General features: G+C 38.0%; 2 protein-coding genes across 14 annotated transcripts in view; one reads left to right on the forward strand and one right to left on the reverse strand.

The window, feature by feature from the left end:
* Prpf40a (pre-mRNA processing factor 40A) overlaps positions 1 to 5,404 on the forward strand; it is a 52,090-nt gene extending 46,686 nt beyond the window's left edge. For all 9 annotated transcript variants that reach the window (XM_021181647.3, XM_021181655.3, XM_029469540.2 and 6 more), the window contains 6 exons: positions 97 to 192; positions 1,452 to 1,538; positions 1,624 to 1,720; positions 1,807 to 1,868; positions 2,912 to 3,043; positions 4,235 to 5,404. In XM_021181647.3, coding sequence (XP_021037306.2) covers positions 97 to 192; positions 1,452 to 1,538; positions 1,624 to 1,720; positions 1,807 to 1,868; positions 2,912 to 3,043; positions 4,235 to 4,327 — 567 coding nt within the window. In that variant the 3' untranslated portion in view covers positions 4,328 to 5,404. The remainder of the gene's footprint in view (positions 1 to 96; positions 193 to 1,451; positions 1,539 to 1,623; positions 1,721 to 1,806; positions 1,869 to 2,911; positions 3,044 to 4,234) is intronic.
* A 4,252-nt stretch (positions 5,405 to 9,656) lies between these two features.
* Fmnl2 (formin like 2) overlaps positions 9,657 to 22,972 on the reverse strand; it is a 278,573-nt gene continuing 265,257 nt past the window's right edge. For 2 of the 5 annotated variants that reach the window (XM_085834913.1, XM_085834909.1), the window contains 5 exons: positions 20,656 to 20,819; positions 19,745 to 19,846; positions 17,354 to 17,452; positions 16,488 to 16,611; positions 9,657 to 11,652 (listed from right to left, as the gene is read on the reverse strand). In XM_085834913.1, coding sequence (XP_085691039.1) covers positions 11,543 to 11,652; positions 16,488 to 16,611; positions 17,354 to 17,452; positions 19,745 to 19,846; positions 20,656 to 20,819 — 599 coding nt within the window. In that variant the 3' untranslated portion in view covers positions 9,657 to 11,542. Of the gene's footprint in view, positions 11,653 to 12,969; positions 13,064 to 14,643; positions 14,771 to 16,487; positions 16,612 to 17,353; positions 17,453 to 19,744; positions 19,847 to 20,655; positions 20,820 to 22,972 lie in introns of all 5 variants that reach the window. The other 3 variants (XM_085834912.1, XM_085834910.1, XM_085834911.1) reach the window with 3 other exon arrangements.

The raw sequence follows: 22,972 nt of genomic DNA on the forward strand, positions 1-22,972 counted from the left end.
GTGAATCTCAGGTTTCTCCATGGGTCATACTGCTTTTAGACATGATGATAAGATTTTCTTATCTTTATATATTTATTCCATATCGTTGCTTTCCAGATCCGGGAAAGATTTGTAAAGGAACCAGCGTTTGAGGATATAACTCTAGAATCAGAAAGAAAAAGAATATTTAAAGATTTCATGCATGTGCTTGAGGTAATTTTTAGTTTGTTGTGACATATAAAAGTGAAAGTTTGGGATGAAAATAATCACCAAGAATGTTTTGTTCCTGTAGAATTTTTTCACATGACAAATAGGTGTTCAGGGGCTATTAAAGATAGTGTCAGAAATTTGCTTTTTATTCCTAGGTGCAGAAATTCAGCCATTTGTCAGCCTCATAAATCAGCCAGTAATTAATCCTGGGAATATCCTAAAGTTTTCTTGGACAGCAGATTTTTTAAAACTAAACAAAAAACACATAAAAAAAAAAAGTTGGTTTCAGATATTATACTATATTAGGTATGCCAAAAATCTATAGTTTCTGAATTACAATGGGAAAAATAGGAAGTTTTGCTTAAAATAACAGTGGGGGAAATTATCAAGTAAATCTATAGTAGAAATATTTTTACTTGTTTCAAGACAGGCTCTTGTAAATTATCCTGAATTGACCAATGACTATTAAGTACATTGTTATAGACTGTGTGAGCTAATCCATTTATCATTCATAGAGCTTACATGTATGAATTAAATCCTCACAGCAAGTTATGTTATGTTACAAATAACAACATGAAGTAAGTTTTGTAGGCAATGGCGTCTAGCTGATATATATTATTTGACTATTTATCAGTGCTTTCGAAAAGTTTAACATGAGCTAAGGAAATGATAACTGTTCCCATACTCCACCAGCACCACCTACCCACAATGAATTGTTTACTAAGTGTTAAGGGCACAACCTGTAGTTAAATAAGCGTTCCCTGTGTGAATTCGGAGGAAATGCTTGTTGGGACGAAATAAAAAGAAACAGATTTTGTATATCCCAGTTGAAAGATGCCTGTGAGGTTTTTTATCTCAGTGCTTGGCCTAGCTTACTTACCAAACCCAGTCAGATTAGATGACAAAATTATGCCTGAATACATTTTTTTAATAATTATTAAAAGTTACACCTTTCTAAGACATACTTTTCCCTATCAATGCTCTTGTCATTTTGATAAAAACTACTTCATTAATATTTCGTAAAAATTTTTCAGATACATAAATGAATTTAAAATTTTTCAGATACATAAATGAATATATAACATATGAATGCCTAATAAGAATAAAAAATAATGATTTCTCATATAATCACTGGACATCTTACTCTAAACTATCTTGCTTAGGATTTTTTGAAGATCTCACGTGTTAAGCTTGTACCATTTTCTTGTTCTTGCCTATACAAAGCAAGTGCAGTTCTTAAAGTTTGTCTTTTACTACTCTAGCATGAATGTCAGCATCATCATTCAAAGAACAAGAAACATTCTAAGAAATCTAAAAAACACCATAGGAAACGTTCCCGCTCTCGATCGGTAAGAAGTGTGTTGGCTGGCACGGTATACCAAAACATTTGTGAACATGCTTGTGAACGTGTGTGTGTGTGTGTGTATTGTCTAGGGATCGGATTCAGATGATGATGACAGCCATTCAAAGAAAAAAAGGCAGCGGTCAGAATCTCACTCTGCTTCGGAGCATTCTTCCAGTGCTGAGTCTGGTGAGCACTCCGAGTTTCTTGAGTCAACCTTGACACTTTGATTTCTTCAGATTTTGACATTTTCTTTTTCTTTCTATGCTCCACAGAGAGAAGTTACAAGAAATCAAAAAAGCATAAGAAGAAAAGCAAAAAGAGGAGACATAAATCTGTAAGAAAGTTTCTAGTTTTTAACAGTTCCAAGGCTTTGCTTTAGAAAGGATTCTTCAGGCCTTCTCATAATCTAAATCTGTGTGCTCATTTACCTTGGGAATAAAAACCAGAGCCTTTAAGTGTGCTTCCCCTTATTCTTCCATTGTGATCACTTGGAACTTCAAATAGAAACATACACAAGTACTAGGGCTCCTAACCTGGTCTTTTAAAACTTAAAAGAGACAGAAAAAATGTAAATGCTTGCTCAGTTTCTCTTCCAATGCTGTAGATGCATATTAGCTTGGCATAGGGGTTTTTCATCAGTGGTGTCTGAGTTTTACCACAGATGCATTGAACTAGATTGGTTGTCTTGGTTTCTATGCTGCTTCCTAGGATTTTTAGCTATCTAACCCAGAACTACTTATTTAAGCACTAACATTTTAAATAACTTGTTTCTCTGTGATTTTCAACCTTGTTCCATGGATTAAATGAACAGCTTAGTCAGCAGTATCCTTATACAGATCTAAGTAAACCAGAGATATGCTTGATGAAAATGTGCAGGAACTAAGGGTCTATATAGCTCATTAAGGGTGTGTGTTTATCATGTATGTGGGGCCCTGGGTTCTAAATAAGTAATATTGCTCTATACTTACAGATATAACGTGGTGGTGAGGCTTTTAATAGTGTTTTAACATATCCAGATGTTGTTCTTCCTGCGTTGAACACTACTTCTGTATCTCTCCCAGGAACACTGGAGAAACTCTAATTTTGGGGATCAGAGTTGGGCATGATGGCACACACCATTAGTCTCAGCATTTGTGAGGCAGAGACAGGCAGATCTCTGAGTTTGAGGCCAGGCTGCTTTCAGAGCAAGTTCCACAACAGTCAGGAATGCACAGAGAAACCCTGTCTCAAAATCTTAACAACAACAAATCCTGACGTTAACCCATTACATTTTTACGCCTAACCTAATAAATGTGATATTATTAAACATCTGCATAAATTTGTAAAAGAATGGTATGCCTATCAAAATTCTGATATGTTGGGTGTTTTTGTACATAGGACTCTCCAGAATCAGATACTGAACGAGAAAAGGATAAAAAAGAAAAAGATCGGGAAAGTGAAAAAGACAGAAGTAGACAGAGATCAGAATCAAAACACAAATCACCTAAGAAAAAGACTGGAAAGGATTCTGTAAGTACTGAAAATTGTTTCTTTCCTGAATTCACCAAAAAACAAAAGTTCATTCCCTCATTAAAACTTTGATGGTGTTTATAGGATTTTTTTTTTTTCTTGATCTACTAACATTGAGGAAAAGAATAAATTCTCTTCACTGCTTATCACAAAATAGCTTTCTGGTACCATTCATTTCCTTGCCTGATTTAGGAGGAAATGCTTCTTGGGATGAAATAAAAAGAAATGTCTGGTACCATTTCATAAATGCCTATCTGGTTGATTCTCTTACATTTATATTCCTTAAAGATTTTTAACAGCAAATTAACAGTACAAAATAGTTGTCATTTAACTTGGAATGAAAAGATAATGTTTGAATTTTACAGTACCACTAAGAAGTACATTGGGCACTGACACCTTGATTTTCAAATTATTGGGGTTTTGTTCTGGTTTTGAGATAGGTTTTCTCTGATTCACGACCTCCATGAAGAGTGAATCCCTCTCTATGCTTGTCTCCTCTGTAGCAGTGGTTTAAACAAAACACCTCAGAGGACCACTCCACTTCATGAGGTTGTTTCTCATAGATTTTAAGTCTTGTCTGTCTTGTTAGAGACCATTTAGAGTCTAAGTTAAGTCTAAAACTTAAAATTGCTTTACAGGATTACCTACCTAAAATTTATAAAATTAGCAAAAACCATACTACCTAGGAAGTGGACCCCTGGCTTTCATTAAGTAGGAACTATTAATATTTAATTTTGTGAAACAAAAGAAATTAGTATGTATCATTTTCCTTGTTTATATATTTTAATATGAACTGAAGTAGCTCTATATAAAAATCCCTATCTTATCTTTTTTTTTTCCTCTAATAACATCCAAGGAATGTTTAATAACCAACAGTTGGGATTTGGAGCAACATATCAGTTTTAAAACCTCATGAGATGTTTTTGTGTGACTGAATTCCACATCTACTTTAGAATCTTTTTTTTTTTTAAGATTTATTAATTTATTATATGTAAGTACACTGTAGCTGTCTTCAGACACACCAGAAGAGGGAGTCAGATCTCATTACAGATGGTTATGAACTCTGGACCTTCGGAAGAGCAGTCAGGTGCTCTTACCCACTGAGCCATCTCACCAGCCCCTTTAGAATCTTTTTACAGTGTCAGTTTTCAGGATTAACTTTAATTGTAATTATGTTGAATGTCTTTGCAGGGTAACTGGGATACTTCTGGCAGTGAACTGAGTGAAGGGGAATTGGAAAAGCGCAGAAGAACCCTTTTGGAGCAACTGGATGATGATCAATAAATTATACCAAATATATGTTTATAGTATGATTTAAAGTCTAATTCAGACCAGGGATTATTTTAAGTCCAATTTACATAACACTGGGTTTTAATTGTGTCACAGGAAAAAGTGCATTTATGTATTGTTATTGTGGACTTTATAAAAGCAAAGGAATTGAAAATAACTTGATTCTGTATCAAGAATCATATTTTCCTATGGTAATAACTGTCTTTCTGTGACCCTTTCACAGGGCACTACAGGATGGATTAAAAGTGGCAATTTCATGATAGCTGCAGACGTCTCTACTTTGTTCTAAGTCATGAGGTGATTTGATTTCCTTTATAGAAGTTGGATTTTGAAGATACAATGAAAAATTTTGATAATGTAGTACAAAAAAAGCACCAGCAACCTATGAGAAGACTGCTTTTTTGTGCACTACTGAACTGGTTAAAGCCAATGTGATCTTCTATGGTGAGCTCTTAAGAAACAGGTGTTTTTGATGGAAACTTGGCAGACCTTTAACAGCAGTGGTGCTAACGAGCACTGCTGTAAAAAAGCCACCATTATTTTTTATGAAACATCTGAACATTTTAAAAAGGCTTATGAGGGCATTATTTTGAGCATCTATTTTGAGGTGATGTTTTAAAATAGCTAACATCAAGTCAAATTGTAAATTAGTTGAAATATATTGCCTTAAGGATCTACTAAAGAATGTGCCACCAAACTTTTGAGTAATAGTTGAAATATCCTTGTCAGGGGTGGGAAATCAATGTTGACTTAAACATTTTCTTTTAATTTTTATCCAACCTTTCTCTTACACTTTTTTTTTTAATTCCACTGAGGAGGTTGTAAATTACCTTCCTTACTCACTGAGAAGTATTGACTTCATGGTACACATTCTAAAGCATTTCTGATTTCAATATTTTTGTACATTTTTATCTATTATTAAACTTCTCTTGTAGTGTGCACTAGTGTTTATTTCTACATAAGCTGCTCAGCTCTAAGGAAATTGTATGATCATTTTCAAGATAATAAATCCCTGAAATTTTGTTTCATCGTACCCATGGTAGCTACAGTACTTTTTTTTTTTTAATATTTATGAACATCATAAATCAGTGCATTTGAGGTTCTTAAATGTGTTTTCACCTATAAATTTCCTATGGAATATTTTAGAAAGGCAGTGACTTAAAGTTACAATTCTCTTTACATGCAAACTTTTGAGGGTTAGTAATGTGATTTATACAATTTCCTTCAGTGCAGGAGGTTTTTGTTTGTTTCTTATGTAAAGTTTAGCAGTTGGTCTTTAGTATTCTCTTTGTTCTTTTAATTTGGACATGCTGAGATTATCTCTTTCAAGTTGAGATTTAAATAGAATATAAATTATTTCATTGCCCTTTAAATGAGTTATGACAGATCAATACAGCCCTTTTCCATCCTGCCCAGGATTTTGATTAAATACTGGCCAGGGTTTTAAAAACTCAAAAGGGAGATACTTTATTTCTTACCTTCTCATTGCCATGTCCATTTTCTGTTGAGAAATAAGACATACTTTGTGGAAAAGATCATTCTCTTTGAGAAATCGTAATTGCTTGCTTGAGATTAGTTCCTCCTCCCCTCCCCCCTAGTTGTATGTTACTCAAAATACCTAACAACTTGCAACAGAATCTCCTTGAGTTTAATTTTCAGGGGTCCTCATTTAGCAATAGTCAAGATTGCTAATGAGTCCCAATACTTGACACAGAGGTCAGAGATAGTCTTTAAATCATGCTTATTTTGGGAAACAAACCAGTAGTGTTTCATAAGAGAAATTAGAATCTGTAAAATATGTTTTAATTCCATGAATAATGATTTTTAAAGTACATTAAATTTTTGATATATTTGAATAAAAAGCTATTGATGTTTTAGCATGTCCTCAAAATAGATTTCTGTGCTTCTTATAATTTCTTCACATCTTCAGAGTCTTATAAAACATGATCAATTAAAATATCCCTGCAGTGAACCTATGCAAATCAGACACAGCAAAAGACATAAAGTGATTCTCTTGACTAAACAGTTTTTTGTTTGGTTTTGTTTTGTTTTGTTTTTTTGGAGATAGGGCTTTTGTGGTGTAGCAGCAGCTGTCTTGGAACTCTGTAGGCCAACAGGCCTCAAACTCAGAGATCCCCCTGCCTCTGCCTCTTTTCTTGTAAATGTTACTGTGAACAGATCAATATCATAACAGAACCAAATTGATTTAAATAGAAGTTTTATATCAGTGTGTTGAATTTTGACTTTAGGTACCTGGAAATGTAATATCCTTGCTATAAAACATGTAAATCAAGTCTACTCTATTGTCTTGTTTTGATTATACCATCAGACACATTGTAGTTGCTAGACGTAGTGTGAGGGCACAGGTGATGGGGCAGTCCTAAATCTCTGACTCTTTTAAATCCAGTAGATCATGTTTCTAAATCTTCAGTTTGGCAAAGGCTGATGTATCTTTGAGTGCTTGTTCTTCTAGAGTTACTCAAATAGCCAAGTAGTTAATATAAGTTTATATATTTCACTTAAGACTAGGACTCTATGCTGATACTGTATTGTCCTCAGCATCTCTCATACTAATCAAACTTGCTAATGTATTCATATCAAGCAAAATCATGACCTCAGATACTTGATGTTCTTATTTTCTCTTATCACTACCATGTTGGGAAAATTTGTAAGGGAAGTTAGTATGGCCAATTTAGCATGTGGATTATCTGCCAGCTTCACAAATGAATTTAATGTGACAGGAGCATAGATTTTTCATTTCAGCTTGTAAAACTTCATCTTTTGGATTTTTCTTAAGTGGGCCTGGTGTGTAGCTATAAAATGAAAGTATGTACCTGGGGTAAGGCAGTTCATATAGAGCAGTAATCGCAACTAAAAAGTCTGTGCAGTTTCCTGTAAACCCTGTGTAGTTTGAGGCTGTAGTGCACTGTTTTCATTCATTTATATGCTTAATTAAGCATTTGCTGAATGCTACTTACTGGTTTTACTCCAGTGTTTAAAGTTGACTAAGTGTTCAGTAGACATTTTGCATCCAGAAGAGAAAAATTAGATTTACTTATTCTGATCAGATAATACCTAGGGAAGAGTTATGAAGAATGCTTTCATTTGTGCTTATAGAATTTTAACATAAAATGATGTAAACTTAAATATAAACTTGTAAAGTTTTTGAAACAAGAAAACAAACTAGATTAACTTAAATAGATTTTCCTTTGGGAAAATTTTTAATTTAACCCACCTTTCTCCTCTAGGTTAAATATACTTACTATATTTGCAAAAAGGGAAAAGAAAAATGATGCGCTGTGTGTGGGGGGGTGTTGTTTTTGTTTTGTTTTTCATGGAACTACAAGGGGTTTATGTTTTCATTTTATGTTTCTGCTAATAACATTTGCCACTCTTAACAACTCTCTTTATCATCCTTTGTGTTTTAAGTCTTCTGCTTATTCTGATGACACATTTTGTAGACATTTTGTAGTCTTGCAAAATCTTTGGGTGGGATTTATCTGTTTCATTCACTAGTGTGTGTGTGTGTGTGTGTGTGTGTGTGTGTGTGGTATACACATACATACATGTCTTGATTAGGACTCTGACTGCACTTAACATATATAAAATGTCAATTGACATATGTAGTCTCATATATCCCATCATCCATACAAAAGAGCTTAAAAGAGGCATCATGGCAATTAAAGCATCCCACTGAGAAGTGATGCTTCATCCATAAAGTCCACTTACAGGAAAGTCTAGTTACTGTAACTTAGGACATGTCAAAAAGCCTAAAAAGGAAATTCATACTTGTAAGATAAAAATATATATATATATAAAGGGATGAGTCATGTTAACACTGTAGCACTCCATGTCTTGGGGCTCCTTTCAATGTAAGAATGAAAGATAACATACACTTTGTTGAACTGTCCTCCATTTTAAATCTCCCCCTGTCCCCCCAACCCCTGGTTTTAGTTCCTTAATAAGATGCTATTCCTAAACCTGCTGTATGTGCTCAACAGCTGCATTTGAGAATGAGTGGATTCAATTCAAGGTCATCCATGGAACCAGTCTTTGACAGTGATTACCCTAATACAATTAATGTTTACATTTCAAAGAAACAGGCCAGCCCATAACGCTGCTCTTCAGTCTTGGCTATGGAGCAGATCACATTCAAGCTAAGCCATTTTTTGATACTATGCTGTGACTGTTACTAGAGTATCTCCTGGTTACTGAAATCTTTGGTCTTTGGTCCTGACCACTAACATACTTGGGTAGGTGTTAGTGTAGTCATCTTGCCTTCCTCTACAACTGGACAGGGTTTGTTCAGAAACGTGAGTAATTGGCAAAAGGTTTATCCTTTCTATGCAATCACCAGACTTTTGTTTTTATATTTGTGTGATGTATGGAACCTCACAGATACAGATACAGCGGACCTTTTGTAAATAGAGCAATGGCATATTTATTAAATAAGTTGGATTTGTGTCACTGTTTCTCTTTAAGTGTCTGCCCTTCTGCCCACAGTTCTCTGTTGTGACTTGAAGTGCCCACAACCCTGCTTCTCAGTGTAGTACCCACTTTGCTTAAAAGTTAGACCTTAATCAACCCCTCAAAGAACTCTATCAGGAGAACCTTATACCTGTTTTCTTCCATTCTTTTCATGAAAATGGGAAAAATATACAACTTTTAACGGCTAGAGAATGAATTCTGTCTTAATAAATTATTCTTGTATATTTAATAAAAACTAGAATAAACAAAATGCTAAATAGAATTATAAAAGTATTCATCTGCCTCTGTAAAATTTAGTAATTCTGCAGCAAAGTAGTTTCATTGATTTGGTGTGTTACTTATATTCTGTGTCCAGTAGAAAGTGACTCAGGTCACTGCATTAAGACTGGAGGAAAGCATACTTAATTCTCAGGAGTAGCATATGCAAGGGCCAGGAGTGGATCCCCAACTAAACCCTCTGAATAAAACGATCTCTAAATCTAACCAAATCATCCTTTGAGCTTTACTGTTCTAGTTACATTCAAAAAATGTTCTAAGTGTGTAATACCTTAAGACATTTCATATAGGTCAAAAGACCCATTGCAATTAGAACGTAGGAAACTGGGCAGGGGAGGAGAGGCTTTGTGTTCTTGGCTTGGGTGCACAACTTTTTTTAACAGTTCCACTTGAGGTTTATTGGGGGAGAGAGTGGGGCAAGGTAGCGGCTCAAAGAGAAGGGTGAAGAGAGAGATCAGGGGAGCCTTTCTTTATATGTAGGTGATGACAATATCTTTTTTTTTAATAAGAAAGAATATGAGGGAACAGTTTTTCTAAAACAGATAAATATACAAAGGATTAGAACATATGACAGAATAGTAGTGTAAATAGTTTATTTGCTCAAATGGCATGAAAAGACCAGAAAAGTAACATGAATTGCTTTTATAAAACATTTCTAATATTGCTAAGAAGCAGGGCCATTACTAGACAGACAGAAGAATATGCCAACATTATTGTCTATTTGTACACTGGGAAATGGGCAGTTTGCTTTAAGCAAATGCACACCTTTGGAAAGCAGCTGATTTGTGTGAAGGAGGTCCACGTATTTGTCTGATATCATGATCAAATTAATATATTCACCAAGATGAATATTGACTCAACAAGACGACAATCTTGGCATGTTCTTTTTAAACTACACATTTATGAATGTGACAGCAAGTGGCAGTTTAAAAGGGATCTGTAAATAGGCATACTACTGTGAAATGTGGTAACTGACTTTTAAACTGTCCTTGTAGTTAAATATATATATATTTCAGAAAACAGACTATAAGTTAAAGTAACATTCAGATTGTGTAGCATAGGCTGATGCATTTTAAAACAATATTTACAGTATTACCTAGAGGCTTAGGTAGGAATTAAAGAGAAGTGTAAAAACCATAAAAAACTGCACCAATCTTATAGCAAAATATCTGTACATTTTAAAGATCATATAACTACACATCCATGAAAAGGGGGCCTTCACCAAGGGGTTCACATGAACACAGATTTGGTGGTTAAATACTATACAATAATTTTTACAATTAATATACTGATGTACCGACAAGGTAAGCCAGAAGCAGAATATATATTATGAAAAGTACAAATTTAGCTTCAGTCCAGTCTTTGACTTTGGGAAAGATGGAAATGCCTTGTCAGTGAGGAAGTAAAGGGAAGTGATTTTAGTCAACCATTTAACCCTATCGCGTATCATTTAAACTTAATCTCAATGTTAACTTAATGGGAATTTCTCATAAGTAAGAAATGCACAAAGCAATTCAGCCCTGATAACTTAATGTCAACTGTATCAGTATAATTTACAAAGGGAAGAGAAAAAAAAAAAAGGACCCTTCGATTGTCAGAAGAGAATAAGGCCAGGTTCCCAACATTACATTAACACATGTAATTTTTGAATGCTTACTAATAGAGCTTGTGGTAAAAATCTCCCTGACTAACAAGGCACCAATTTCTATTTTAAGGATTCACCCATAATGGTCCTCAAAAATCAGAATACTGAGACATTTTAATTTTAGTGCTAATTAATAAACCTTTGTGTTATTAAAAGCTGCCTCTAGCTTAAGAACACAGTTCTGCAAATAAGTCTTCAATGTTTCATGCCACCTTGAAGTCATACAAGTGAATGCCTTTGTGCATGGCAGCCTTGCACAGAAACAACATGAAATAGGATAAACTCGAACAACTTGGAGTGGCAATGCAGTTGCATCCTGCTTGTACTTTGCTGAGACTAAATGACAGAAGGATGTAATTGTATGCCAGCTTCCATCTCCCGTTTCCAGTCCCTTGTTAGGAGTTTGTGAATATGGCTCGAACACAAAATTTCTTAGAAGACCTCTCAGCAAAGGATACCCTTAGCACACACATCCGTTATTTACAGATTACCAGGAAATCAGGGTGGGCCATAATGGACAATCACAATGGCAAATAATGAATTTAATATGAAGTTTACATTTTGGTTTAAAAACTGAATAACATACTGATGTAAAAAGATTTAAGTCAAATCCTATTGCTTTGATTAATCTGAGCAAGTTACTTCCAATTTTAGGCACTTGTTAACAGGGGTTAAAAAGAGAACCCATCATTTTTAAGTTCCTATGTGTTTGTTAAATCTGAGCCCTTGAGAGTATTTCATCTGTAGTGAAGGCTGGAATGGCAGTTTCTTGGACACCCTCTCATGAAGGTGGTCTCCAGTCACATTGTTATTTCGGCACCATTAACAGAACGCAGGTTCTGATCGTCGAAGCGCCGTCTCACACTTCGTCTCACCGCATCGGCTCGTCTGTAGGGTTGGTTTCTAAGATCTGTAAAGAGAAAAATGCCAATGAAAGGACAGTCAAGTACATCTCAGCAAGACAGAAGCTAGTTGGCAGCCAGTCAAAGCAGCTTGTGTAGAGTCAACTAACAGGCCCTTCAAACCCATGGAGTATTCAACCAAAGGTGTACATCTTCCTTGAGCATTTACAATTAAAATAAGATGTAATACTGGTAGGATTCCGAGACATAGAGATTATTTCTATCACAGTAGCTTGGCTAGTTGAAATATTTTGAAATATCTCTCCAATTGGAAGCAACTGTGCTCAGTCTTCAAAACTGATTTGTGCAAAATTAACAAAACAAACTGTCTTTATAGTTTTAATAAGGATAAGACAGGAAGGAACTGCAGAACAATTGTTTATACCGCTTTAGATACTTGACCTTTTTTATGAACTAGAAATAGTACTGAATAATAGTCTCCTGCCACCTATCCTGTTTCTACTCCAATCTACACGGGAAATAGGCCCAACTCCAACTTTCCAGTTTATTCCTAATGCAGGCAGAATGTTTGGCATTCTAAAAAGGCTATGAATGAGGAAGTCAAACCAGTGCAGTGCATTCTGGGTGAAGGCAGTATTGTTTTAGTGAGATGAAATGGAGTAACAGGACTTTTAGGAAAGCACTTAGTATGAAAGCATGCTTCCATAAGTAAGACTGATAGTCTAGCCAGCATTTAGCCTTATGAGTTAAGACGTGACAGAACAAAAAGGTTTCTTCATTTTCTCTTTAATTAGTATGTATTTTTATTATAAACTCAATCTTTTAAAATGGACCTATTTTTAAGTTGACAGTTTACATAGAAACTAATACTTGGTGAACATTCTACTGGGCAAACTCAAACTGGAGTTCAGTGGAATAGGCCCATCCTCTTGGACTTACCCCAACAAGCTCCTAAATAACTATAAATTGTGGCCTGTCTAGTCCATCTCAGACTAAACAAAGCATAGTTACAGTTGATCTAATATTCCCAAAGCCCTGTGGTTTAGGAGTCCTCAGATCAATTATTTGTGAAATTTCCTCATCTTTCAAAAGCTATGGATCAAGTTCCCACTCTGTTCATCCAGATGAAACTGGAGTTAACTGAGTAACATGTAGACCAACAAGAGGACTGAGAGAAGCAAACACAATCAGCAGTTCTTTTGCCAAGCCATCATAAAACAAAGGCCAGCTGAGAAAGCCACACATTACTCATGTGAGGCACAAAGACTGGTCAGATTCTCACCAGTATTACCCTTACCATAAATAAGTAACCACTGAACTGCATATAGGAAAGAGGAGGAAGCTAAGTAAAAAGTGATGCTTGCCAGCTCTGTGTATCCTCCACCACCGGTGTGCTAGAAGAAATCCTTACCCTCGAGTGAACATTTGGAAATTTAGTGATATTATTCTTCTTTAAGGCTAAACAGAAAACAAAAACACAAAATGATGGTTAAGTAAAAATGGGATGAAAACAGAAAGCAACTCAACTTAGTGTTTAACAATGCTGGGCATGTTAGCTAACAGAGGGCATAGCCTTCACTACAGGTTGTGTTAGGTTAAACAGGGAAGGAGAGTGTCTTCCCACCCAGCCCTGATCGCCCAGGGTCAAGCTGCTTTGAAGATTGGCTCCAGTAAGACAGACAATCCAACAACAAACAGTTGAGCAGATGAAAGTTTTCAGCCAGTTAATGAGCACTGGTGGTTAAGTACAATGCAGAGCAGGCAATGACAGATCTTTTGATGCAAAGACAAGAACACCTAGCAAATATAATTCATAGAATAGTTATGCCACGAAACACCCAGTTCCATATCAACCTCAGCACAGGAGATAGTCCATGTCTATTGAAAATTAGTAGTTATGTTCTTTGTCTCTTTTCTAAGCAACTATGCATAGTCATATCTACTCCGTTTTTAACAAATAATACCTCAGGACACTACCTGGACAAATCTTACATCTCCCCACTTTGTTTTTAAATTCTATGAAAAAAATGCAACCTTTCAATAGTAAGTATACTATCTGCATTTGTGCTGCCACTGTCCTGCCAAGCAGAGGAGTTTGACATGGAACAGTTGCCAGTGAAGGATATAAGAAAGATGGGGAGCACCTTAGCCTTTGCTTGCACCTCCTGCCTTGCATCTCTACTCTTAATATGGGACTGCTGACAGCTGAAATAGGGCATGACAGCGAATAGGGTAGTGTTTGGGGGGCATGGGTTATGAACGGCTGGGTTATGGTCAGCATTGTCAAGGTTTATTGTTGGAAGTGTTCCCAGCATAAAGCTCACACTGAGTTCTAGCACACTTAGGACTGTGTAAGACCTGAAAATGGCCAATTTGCAGAGGTCTTCACTGTGGCTTTAAAACGTCTCTCATTTTCAGAGTGTAGACGAGCTGTATTTTTATTGCCAGGAGCAGCATGTGCCATGGCTCTGGTGAGGAAATCAGAACAGCTGCTTTCCCTTCACCACTTGGCTACAGGGGCTCAATCTTAGTTGGCGGGCTTGGTGGCAGGCACCATAACCTGCAGGATCATGTCACTGTTTCCTGTCCCTTTTAATCATTTTATTACTATGTTAGCATAGAGAAGGGCTATGTTCTCAGTAAACCTACTAGAGCACCGTAAACACTCGGTGAATAGTGGCCTTTGTAGTTATTGTTTGTTGTCATTTAAAAGATAAGAGTCCCCAAGTCATTTACTGTTTATTCTACTGAAATCGTCTACAAGTAGTTCTATTAACTGTCACCCACATCCATATGGTTGCAGGAATGTGGTACAAACATACATACATACATACATGCATACATACATATACTGAAGATGGCAGTGAGTGTATAGTCATGACTAAAATACAAAACCATGCAGCACGAAGACAACAGAAAATGTAAAATGAAGATAGCATTCCATGCTAGCATAGTGGTTGGTCCTAAGACATGGAGGGTGTACATAAGGGGTGTAGGAGGGGAGATAAGAGGTTTTAAGAAAAAAAACCTGTAGTGACCTTTTTAATAGTATCAGGTGACAAAGAGCAATAGTTTAGTAATGGTATTCTTCAGTGAGAACAGGTTCGCAGAAAAACCGAGAGCCACGCTTGGCGGTGCGAGCAGTAAAGGGCACAGTCTTCAGCACTGCATTGAGAATAACAGCCAGACAACACACGAGTAAAAAGCCAGCATCTACTGCATTAGTACATGGTTAGTGTAAGAGGAAGGGTAGGAGAGGGCATTAAAGTCAGAAGAAAGCCTGTGACTTGGGGGTTGGGGAACGAGAAGTGAAAAGGACTGAGGAAAAACTATTCTGAGATACAGGCAAATCTACACTGTTCGTTTTATAAGATGTCATGGGTTTAAGGCAGGAGCTGAAATGCACTCAAGTCAAGGATGACCTTTAACTCCTGATCGTCCTTCCTCCAACATCCTCACTACTAGGATTAAAGGAAGGTCCCACTATGGTCTGCCTATGTCCTTTTGAGTTCTTAATGTACGAAGTTGGATGCTTTCCTAGTCTCAAATTAGTCTTGGTGTGGCACTTAGGTGTTTACCTTCATGGGACATGCAGAGTAGAACTTCCCTGTGCAGAGGAGGCAGAGAACTGACCCACAAGGGGACTCTGCAAGCCACTGCATAGTGGATGATGACACCATGTGTGCTCCGTGAGAAGAAATTGCCATTTTTTACTAGTCACTCATTTATGCTTCTTTATTAACAGCCAAGGAATCCTTTATTGACTTTAAAAATCTAATCAACATTCTACTTAACTTTCCTGTGCTTAAAATGATCAAGAGTCTGTGGTTTTAGAACCTTGATATCCCTATTCACAATTTTGAGTAAGCTACAAGAAAGTGCAATGAATCAATTATATTTTTGACAAACTAGAATTTGGGAAATATGAATAGCTACAAATTTAATATTAAGGAATGTTTACTTCTGAGTATGATAAATATTAATATGATTATAATTTGGCTTTGTTTTATAAGTATCCATCCTCAACTTTAAAAGAGGCATACTTAAATATTTCCAAATGAGGCTATAGGGACTGCCTGAGGTCCTGGGGATTGAACCCTGAGAGACTAGAGGCATAGCACTTACATTTAACAGGACTGACTTTGTTGCTTAATGTTGAGATGGGTAAAGAACACCTGCACATACATCATATAACTGTCTATACTTGAACATATTTTTAAACCTTACCATAAGAGAAAAATGTCTGAAGTATCTTAACTGATAAACAGATTTCATGTGGAAAAGACATTAAACAAAAGTCATTTACTGCTAAATAGCCCAGTAGCCTAAGTTACCACCCTCATCAACAAGAGGCAATATAAAACCCTGGGGAATTGGTTCAAGAAAAATATTAAGCTGGGAAAACAAACAAACATAAATAAATAAATGAGCTATGTCCCCAGTTCTGAGAATCCTAAAAATTCATCAAACCGAAAATACTAACTTCCTGTTGACTTTGTTATTTTGAGGTTTTTAAAGAGCATGCCAGAGAAACCTACATTAACTGTTAGTACAGAAAATGGATTCTCTTGCATTATTTCTATTGGGCAAGCAATAAGGAGTGGACACAAGGAGGAAATGGTGAATTATAACAAATCAAACCAATAGTTCTGGAACTTAGGGAAGAATACCTAAAGGTCCTCACAGAATGGACAAGATTGTTCAGGGTGCTGGATGGCAAACAGTATCAGAAGGTACTTCTAACACTAGTTTACAATCTTGCTGCATAATTCTACATCTCATTAACCTAATTAAACTGTTGCCAAAAGGAACATGTGTATGTGGCCCCACTTCCACGAGGCAGTGTGATCACTATAGACCACAAAGACGAAATACCCTTTACCTGTGATAATGTCTTCAATGGCACCATCTTTTCCCTCGTATACATGTCTGTTATCTTTAACTTGTCGCCTTCTTAATTCCGCAATTAACTCTTGCTGCTGCCTCTTTGATTTATGGGAAGGAGACTAAAAAAAAGCAGAGAGTGATGACAGCAGCGCCCGTCTGGACTTTAAAGAACCTCCGAGTGTGCCTGAGCTTTACTGAACAGTCACAGCCAACACTACAGACACAACCATCCCAACATTCTGTTCACATGCCAAAATCTCAGGAAACTTCTGGAAAGGCAACAAACTCTCACCTATGAGCACACAAAACCCAGTTGGGCAGCAATGTAAAGAGTGTGTGTATGTATCTGCGTGTGGAAGAGTAATACCTACCTTGCTTTGTAAGAAGAGTCTTTTCATTGACCTGGAGCTAAGTAATATAGTCTGATTTTACTAGAAATAATATAGTCAACTCCATGTGTCTTTACAGCTTTGAATTATAAGCCTCCAGCATTTTTATATGGGTTCTGGGTATCAATAATGCATCATCCTTCCTTCAGGAAATGCTTTCTTCCAACCCTCCTAGCAAAGACTGTCTGAGAAGGTCAGTACCCTTGGATACCATGGAGCCTTTCCTGGGTCAAGGCCTGGTCATCAGATAATCTTATATGGATTTTCTGAATAGACACCCAAATTCTTACTTCTGTAAACTTATCGAGGCTTCCCAAGCACTCCCATTCATTCTAGAAGTTGTTAAACAAAGTAGTGGCTTGATCTCCCATATGCCACCAGGAGGCAGTGGTCAGGACCTTGCACAAGTTAGCTCACGCTGCTTTCTACTTGAGCTTCACTCAGGCCAGCAGCAGAAGCAGAAGCTTCATACCTTTGCATCCTGCTGCTCCATCAAGGCTTCTTGCTCTAGCAGTTTTTCCATAAGAGCTTGTTCCTGCTTTTTCCTCAGCTCATTTTCCTCTTCTGCTTGCTGGGAAATGCAATTTTAAAATAAAGAAAATTGAAAATTAAGTAAGTGGAAATAATGATGGTTAAGGTTTCTTCAAGCCATTATTACTTGAAAACTTCACGTTGGCTTGGGAACCGAAGTAAAGGGGAGAAGACCTTTCCTGGGCGCACTCTCCTCCGGCTCCGTTTCTCTGTCTGAATGTGGCAAGTCTGCAGACTGGCAGCTGAGCCACAGTTCTCCCAAGGAGTCAGAATGACTGATCTGACAACTTGGCATAAGAAAGAGAATGGACTTAGATCTCTGGGTACTCTCTTGAAGTCATGCCTGCCCAACAGACTTCTGTTGAGCTACAAACTGAAGGGAAAGTTCTCTGTCTGGCTTAGGGGATTGAGAATAATCTATAAGCTTGAGTCTGTCAGTGAGGGTTGTATTTAGATGTCAAACCTCTCTCTTTTAAACCCATCTTATTTGCTGACTATTTTATATGTGTGTACATGTGTGTGCTGCTTTTGTTATGTTTCCTTTTGGCTCCTAGGAGGGGAAAACTATTAATTTCTCAATTATCACTTAACTCCCCATAATGTACTATGATCAACACCATGCCAGAACATTGTTCAAAATATGTAGGACAAAGAAAGTTTTCTGTAATGTCACCATGCAGCCTCACCACAAAAGCTACATGATCACAAGGATAAATGGAAAGGCAAAGGAGCACACTTGTAGACAAGCTTGACCACAGCATGCCAAAGATTACGGCAGGCACATGTTCCACCTGAAGCCTCAGTCAGATCTCAGTATTTCCCAGGTTATTTCATAGGTTTTACATACGATTTCTCTTCTGACCTTAGGCTTGGAAATTTTCATGTAAAGAAATGTGATTGTAGTATCTCAAAGGAGCCACCTGGGCCATCTCTGCAGCTCATTAGCATGATGAGTGGTCCAGGGAACTACAGAATACCAGTGAAGAGCAGCCGGAAGGCAACCGATTCCTCAGCATCCCATCCCCGTGCATCCCATCTGCCATGCCAAGGAGGCTTTCCTTATGCTCTTAGCTTATGACAGGACTCCGTGATAAAAGGAGGGAACTATTTTAGTCTGAGTAATTGGCCCAGATATGAACCTTCAAAGCCATTAATCTCTGTTGTTTTGCAAAAATGCCTCTCCTTATACTTCCCATGGTTTTTTCTTAAAATTTTCATAAAAGTTGCCAAAATGCTTTCCCCTTCCAGTATGACCAATGTTAAACATAGAGAATACCAGGCAATACAGTTTGCCTTCAATATCTGTGGATTCCTCATCCATGAGTATAATCAAATATAAATTAAAAATATTCAGAAAAATACATCTTTACTAAACAGGGACAACATTTTTCTCATTTCCTAAATTATAAATTACAACCATTTGCATAATGTGAACAGTAAATTAAATGATTCCATACCCCATAGGCTTCTATTTAATACTCATTCCCTAGTTGGTGGAACTGTTTGGGAAGTATCTTAGTCACTTTTCTATTGCTGAGAAGAGACACCTTGACCAAAGCAACTCATAAAAGAAAGCATTTGACTGGAGGCTTGCTTACAGTTCAGGGGCTTAGTCCAGTTTACCTATGGTGAGGAGCACGGTGACAGACAAACATCATAGCACTACCTGAGACCTTTATATCTTGATCCACAGGCAGAGAGAGACAGAGAGACACAGACAGACTGAGCCTAGTGTGGGCTTTTGAAACCTCAGAGCCCATTCCCAGTGACACACCTCCTCCGACAAGACGCCACCTCCTAATTCTTTGCTGACAGCTCCTCAACTGGGGAGGGAGGGAGGGAGGGAGGGAGGGAGGGAGGGAGGAGGGAGGGAGAGAGAGAGAGAGAGAGAGAGAGAGAGAGAGAGAGAGAAAGAAAAGAAGGAAGAGGAGAAGTAGGAGGAAGGAGAAGAAAAGGAGAAAGCAGCTGTCTTATATAGCGCCATCCTTCATTCCATAACACCAAATGTTAAGTCTAGGAAGTCTCACAGCTCAGTCATGTTGCTTGTATAGGTCACCAATGACAGGACAACAGTGGTAACAGAGCCCCTCCCTGCCCCAAGCAGAGAGGTGGTTGCATTGGGTTTCTTACTGAAGGCTCCATGGGATAAAGAACCATCATGGCCGGAGAGGCCTAAATGCTCTCAGCTTTTAAGCAAGGACAGAGAGTGAGCACCCAGATCTGCCCAAGGCCCAGGAGACCGATGCACAGGAGTTAGGTCACAAATATTTCGGGGGGGGGGGCACCTATTGGGAAAGTAGAGAAGAAGGCTATAGGGTGTTCTCGTACTAACCTTGTAGGCTTTCACAAATCGAACAAAGACAGGAAAGAACACCGAGGGTGGCGTTGTCTTGGGATTTTCGCCAAAATACTTCACCACATCATCGAAGGCATCCTGGAAAGAAGCACGTTTTTCTTGAATCTCCTTAGTTCTGGTACTAGGACTAGATGCACTCGGCCAGATAACTGAAACAAAGAGGCTTACCCTGTACCCCATAGGATTCACATCACCTATACCTCACTAAGTGGGGCAAATAACTCACCTCTAGCACCTCCTGCTGTTTCTTCCCCAACTGCATCATATCACACACACACACACACAATGAGCTATTTCTTCCATGAGTTTCCTAAGGCCATGACACAACTCCTTAAGCCCTAATGTCAGGAAGGATCATGGGAGCAACTCTGGCTCTAAATCCCAACTCATACTCCTTGCACTATCCCCATGAGAAGGGACAGTCTCTTCTGTGTTCCACCACAACCCCAAACCAGGAGCTATCACTGCCTGCCTCGAGTTGCCCGGCACGCCACCTCCCACTCTATGATGACGTGCACTGCACCCCGTTCTAGGTTTTTACTTGTGTATCAGAGGTCCCTGAAGTGGCAGAGGAGGATGCAGTCTGAGATCTACAGAAAGTCTAAACTCTAGGGATGTTGCTTTGGGAGCCCAGGCCTGGTATGTTACAAACCTGAATACAGACCTATGCTAGAAGAATTTAGGAGAAAAGGGAAAGGGGAAGAGGGGACTTCTATAGAAAAGCACAAAAGGCCCCACTTAGGAAAGGCAATTTCAAGGACACTAAGAGGAAAATTAAACATTAGCGACATAAGTTGACCCAGCAACATTAGAAAAATGTAACATTACTTTCCCAACACAGAGCCTGTGCCTGCAGTGGCCTGGAAGGGCACGCTCTCCTGGGCTACCTGAGCAATCTTAGCGTCATCCTGTAGTTTCTTCAGCTTGCCCTCGTTGTGAAGGAGGAACTCTTTCAGCAGCATGTTGTGGTCATGCATGGTGTACTCTCTCTTGGTTAAATCCATTCCCCTCTGCAGCTCCTTGACATCCAGCAGAACGTTTTCCAGGGACACTGAGGGAAAGCACGCAGCATGTCAGGAAACATCTCCTGAGAGCGAGTCCGGAAGATGACATACGTTCTCAGAACTTTGTACAACTTACTTAGGACCTTACAGCTAGTTCCCACCTTTAGTCAGCTAGCCTGTCATGTGAGTAATTTATGAACTGCCACGGTCAAATAGAATAAATTCTTCAGATGAACTAATCCCGCTCATTGCCTGCAGATGAACTAATCCTGCATACTTTGCCAAGGAGGAAAAGCAACAAAAAGAACTTGTGTGGCCTGCCGTAAGTCACTCAGTACAGAGATACCAAGGGCCTGGGAAAACAATCCCAGCATCTACTTCTTGTGCTGAAGACCACGGTTCCACCTGCACCCAGCTTATTGGTTTAGCTGTAGGTTCAACTACCCAAGAATATTTTTTCTAACCTACTTACTCTGGATGCTTTCGCACTCCTCTAACTGTCCAGCAGAGGGCAGAATTTTACCTGCTGAACTGTAATTGCTTAGAACACTAAGACTCAAGGCAACCCTGGAACAGCTTTTTTTTTTTTTTTTTACCCTTTCTTGAGATTATATATATATATATATATATATATATATATATATGGCATAAACCTTGCAATAATGCCACCAGCCATAGTATGAACACTTCCCAACTCTTACGAGCCACTTTTCCCTAGAGAAGGTGGTTCCATGTTGATTTCCCTGCCACGCAGCCCTGTACAGGAATGACTGAGGAATCAATGCAGCGTGTTCTCCCCTTACTAGACCTGCACTATTCTACCCCCAGTGCTTCCCCCAGTTTTGCCCCATAATACCTGTGATAGTGGGAAGTGCAGAGAAAGCTCTCCAAACTGTCTGCTGAGCAGCAGAGGAGCTGTCCTACCTGACTACATTAAGGATGTGAGTCAGATAGCAGGGCAGCAGCTCACCCACTAAGCAGTCAGTTGCTGTATTTTTCTCACAGGCTTTTTTCAAAGGAAAATTTCCTCGCCAAACCACCTATGCTGCTACATCTTGCTATTTAGTCTCCTTAATTGGAATTATACTTAAGAACCTTAATTTAGGGGGCTGGAAAGATGGCTCAGTGGTTAGGAGCACTGACTGCTCTTCCAGAGGTCCTGAGTTCAATTCCCAGCAACCACATGGTGACTCACAACCACCTGTCATGGGATCCAATGCCATATTCTGGTGTGTCTGAAGATAGTTACAGTGTGCTCATATACATAAAATAAGTAAATCTTTTTTAAAAAACTTAATTTAGGCAAAGGAAAACAATTCCATTATGCTAGCTGCATAAATGAGCCCTTGATGTGTCTATTCCAGACTGTTTGTAGCCACAAAACCATTTCTACCTGTGGTTCTGACTCTACAATGGCCTCTACATCATCTAAGCTAGCCATGTTATAGTTTCACGCATTCATTTATTCACTTATCCAACTTGCTGAAGTCTGAGTGAATTATGCCATTATATAAAAGCCATTATACCCATAAGAATTGTATAGACTACAACATTACATTGGTATAAGAAAATTTGACAAATCTGTGAGAGTGTAGTAGAAAGTACTTTTAGATTGCTAAAACAATGGTCATTTCACTTGGCTAAAAAAAAAAGTCCTAATTGCTATACAGACTCAGTGAGTCTGGGGTTGCTTCAAGAAACTAGTAATAGTTTATAATGAACACTAGGTATTGATGGTTCGATTTCAAATTACCATTTGAAAATAACAGCCTATCACTAATGCTGAGATAAAGTTGCAAACTACTTTTATTTTGACCCAGATATTCTTGTGAGAAGACAGTACATCAGCTACCATACAACACTGAAGAGTCTTGGACTATAGTCCTAATTTTATCTCATAAACACACATACACACACACACACACACAAGTCATTACCAACTGGATCTTGCACAGGATAACCTCCACAATCCATCTTACTTAAATATGGGATTGCTAGTATCCTATACAACCCAGTTGTCACATATAATTTAAATGAGAAAATGTTAAGTGCCAAAGCTAAGTAGCAACCAAGAAATACTGGTGGTTTAGATACAATGCCTGGGAGTGCTGCATCTGAGCAAGTAGAATGCCAGGCAATCAATCAAAGGATATTTTATTCAGGAGTGGCTAATTTCACCATCATATCTTGTCCACTAGTG

This window comes from Mus caroli, unplaced genomic scaffold (genome assembly GCF_978045245.1).
Source record: "Mus caroli unplaced genomic scaffold, Mus_caroli_1 scaffold_2, whole genome shotgun sequence".
Classification (NCBI taxonomy): domain Eukaryota; kingdom Metazoa; phylum Chordata; class Mammalia; order Rodentia; family Muridae; genus Mus; species Mus caroli.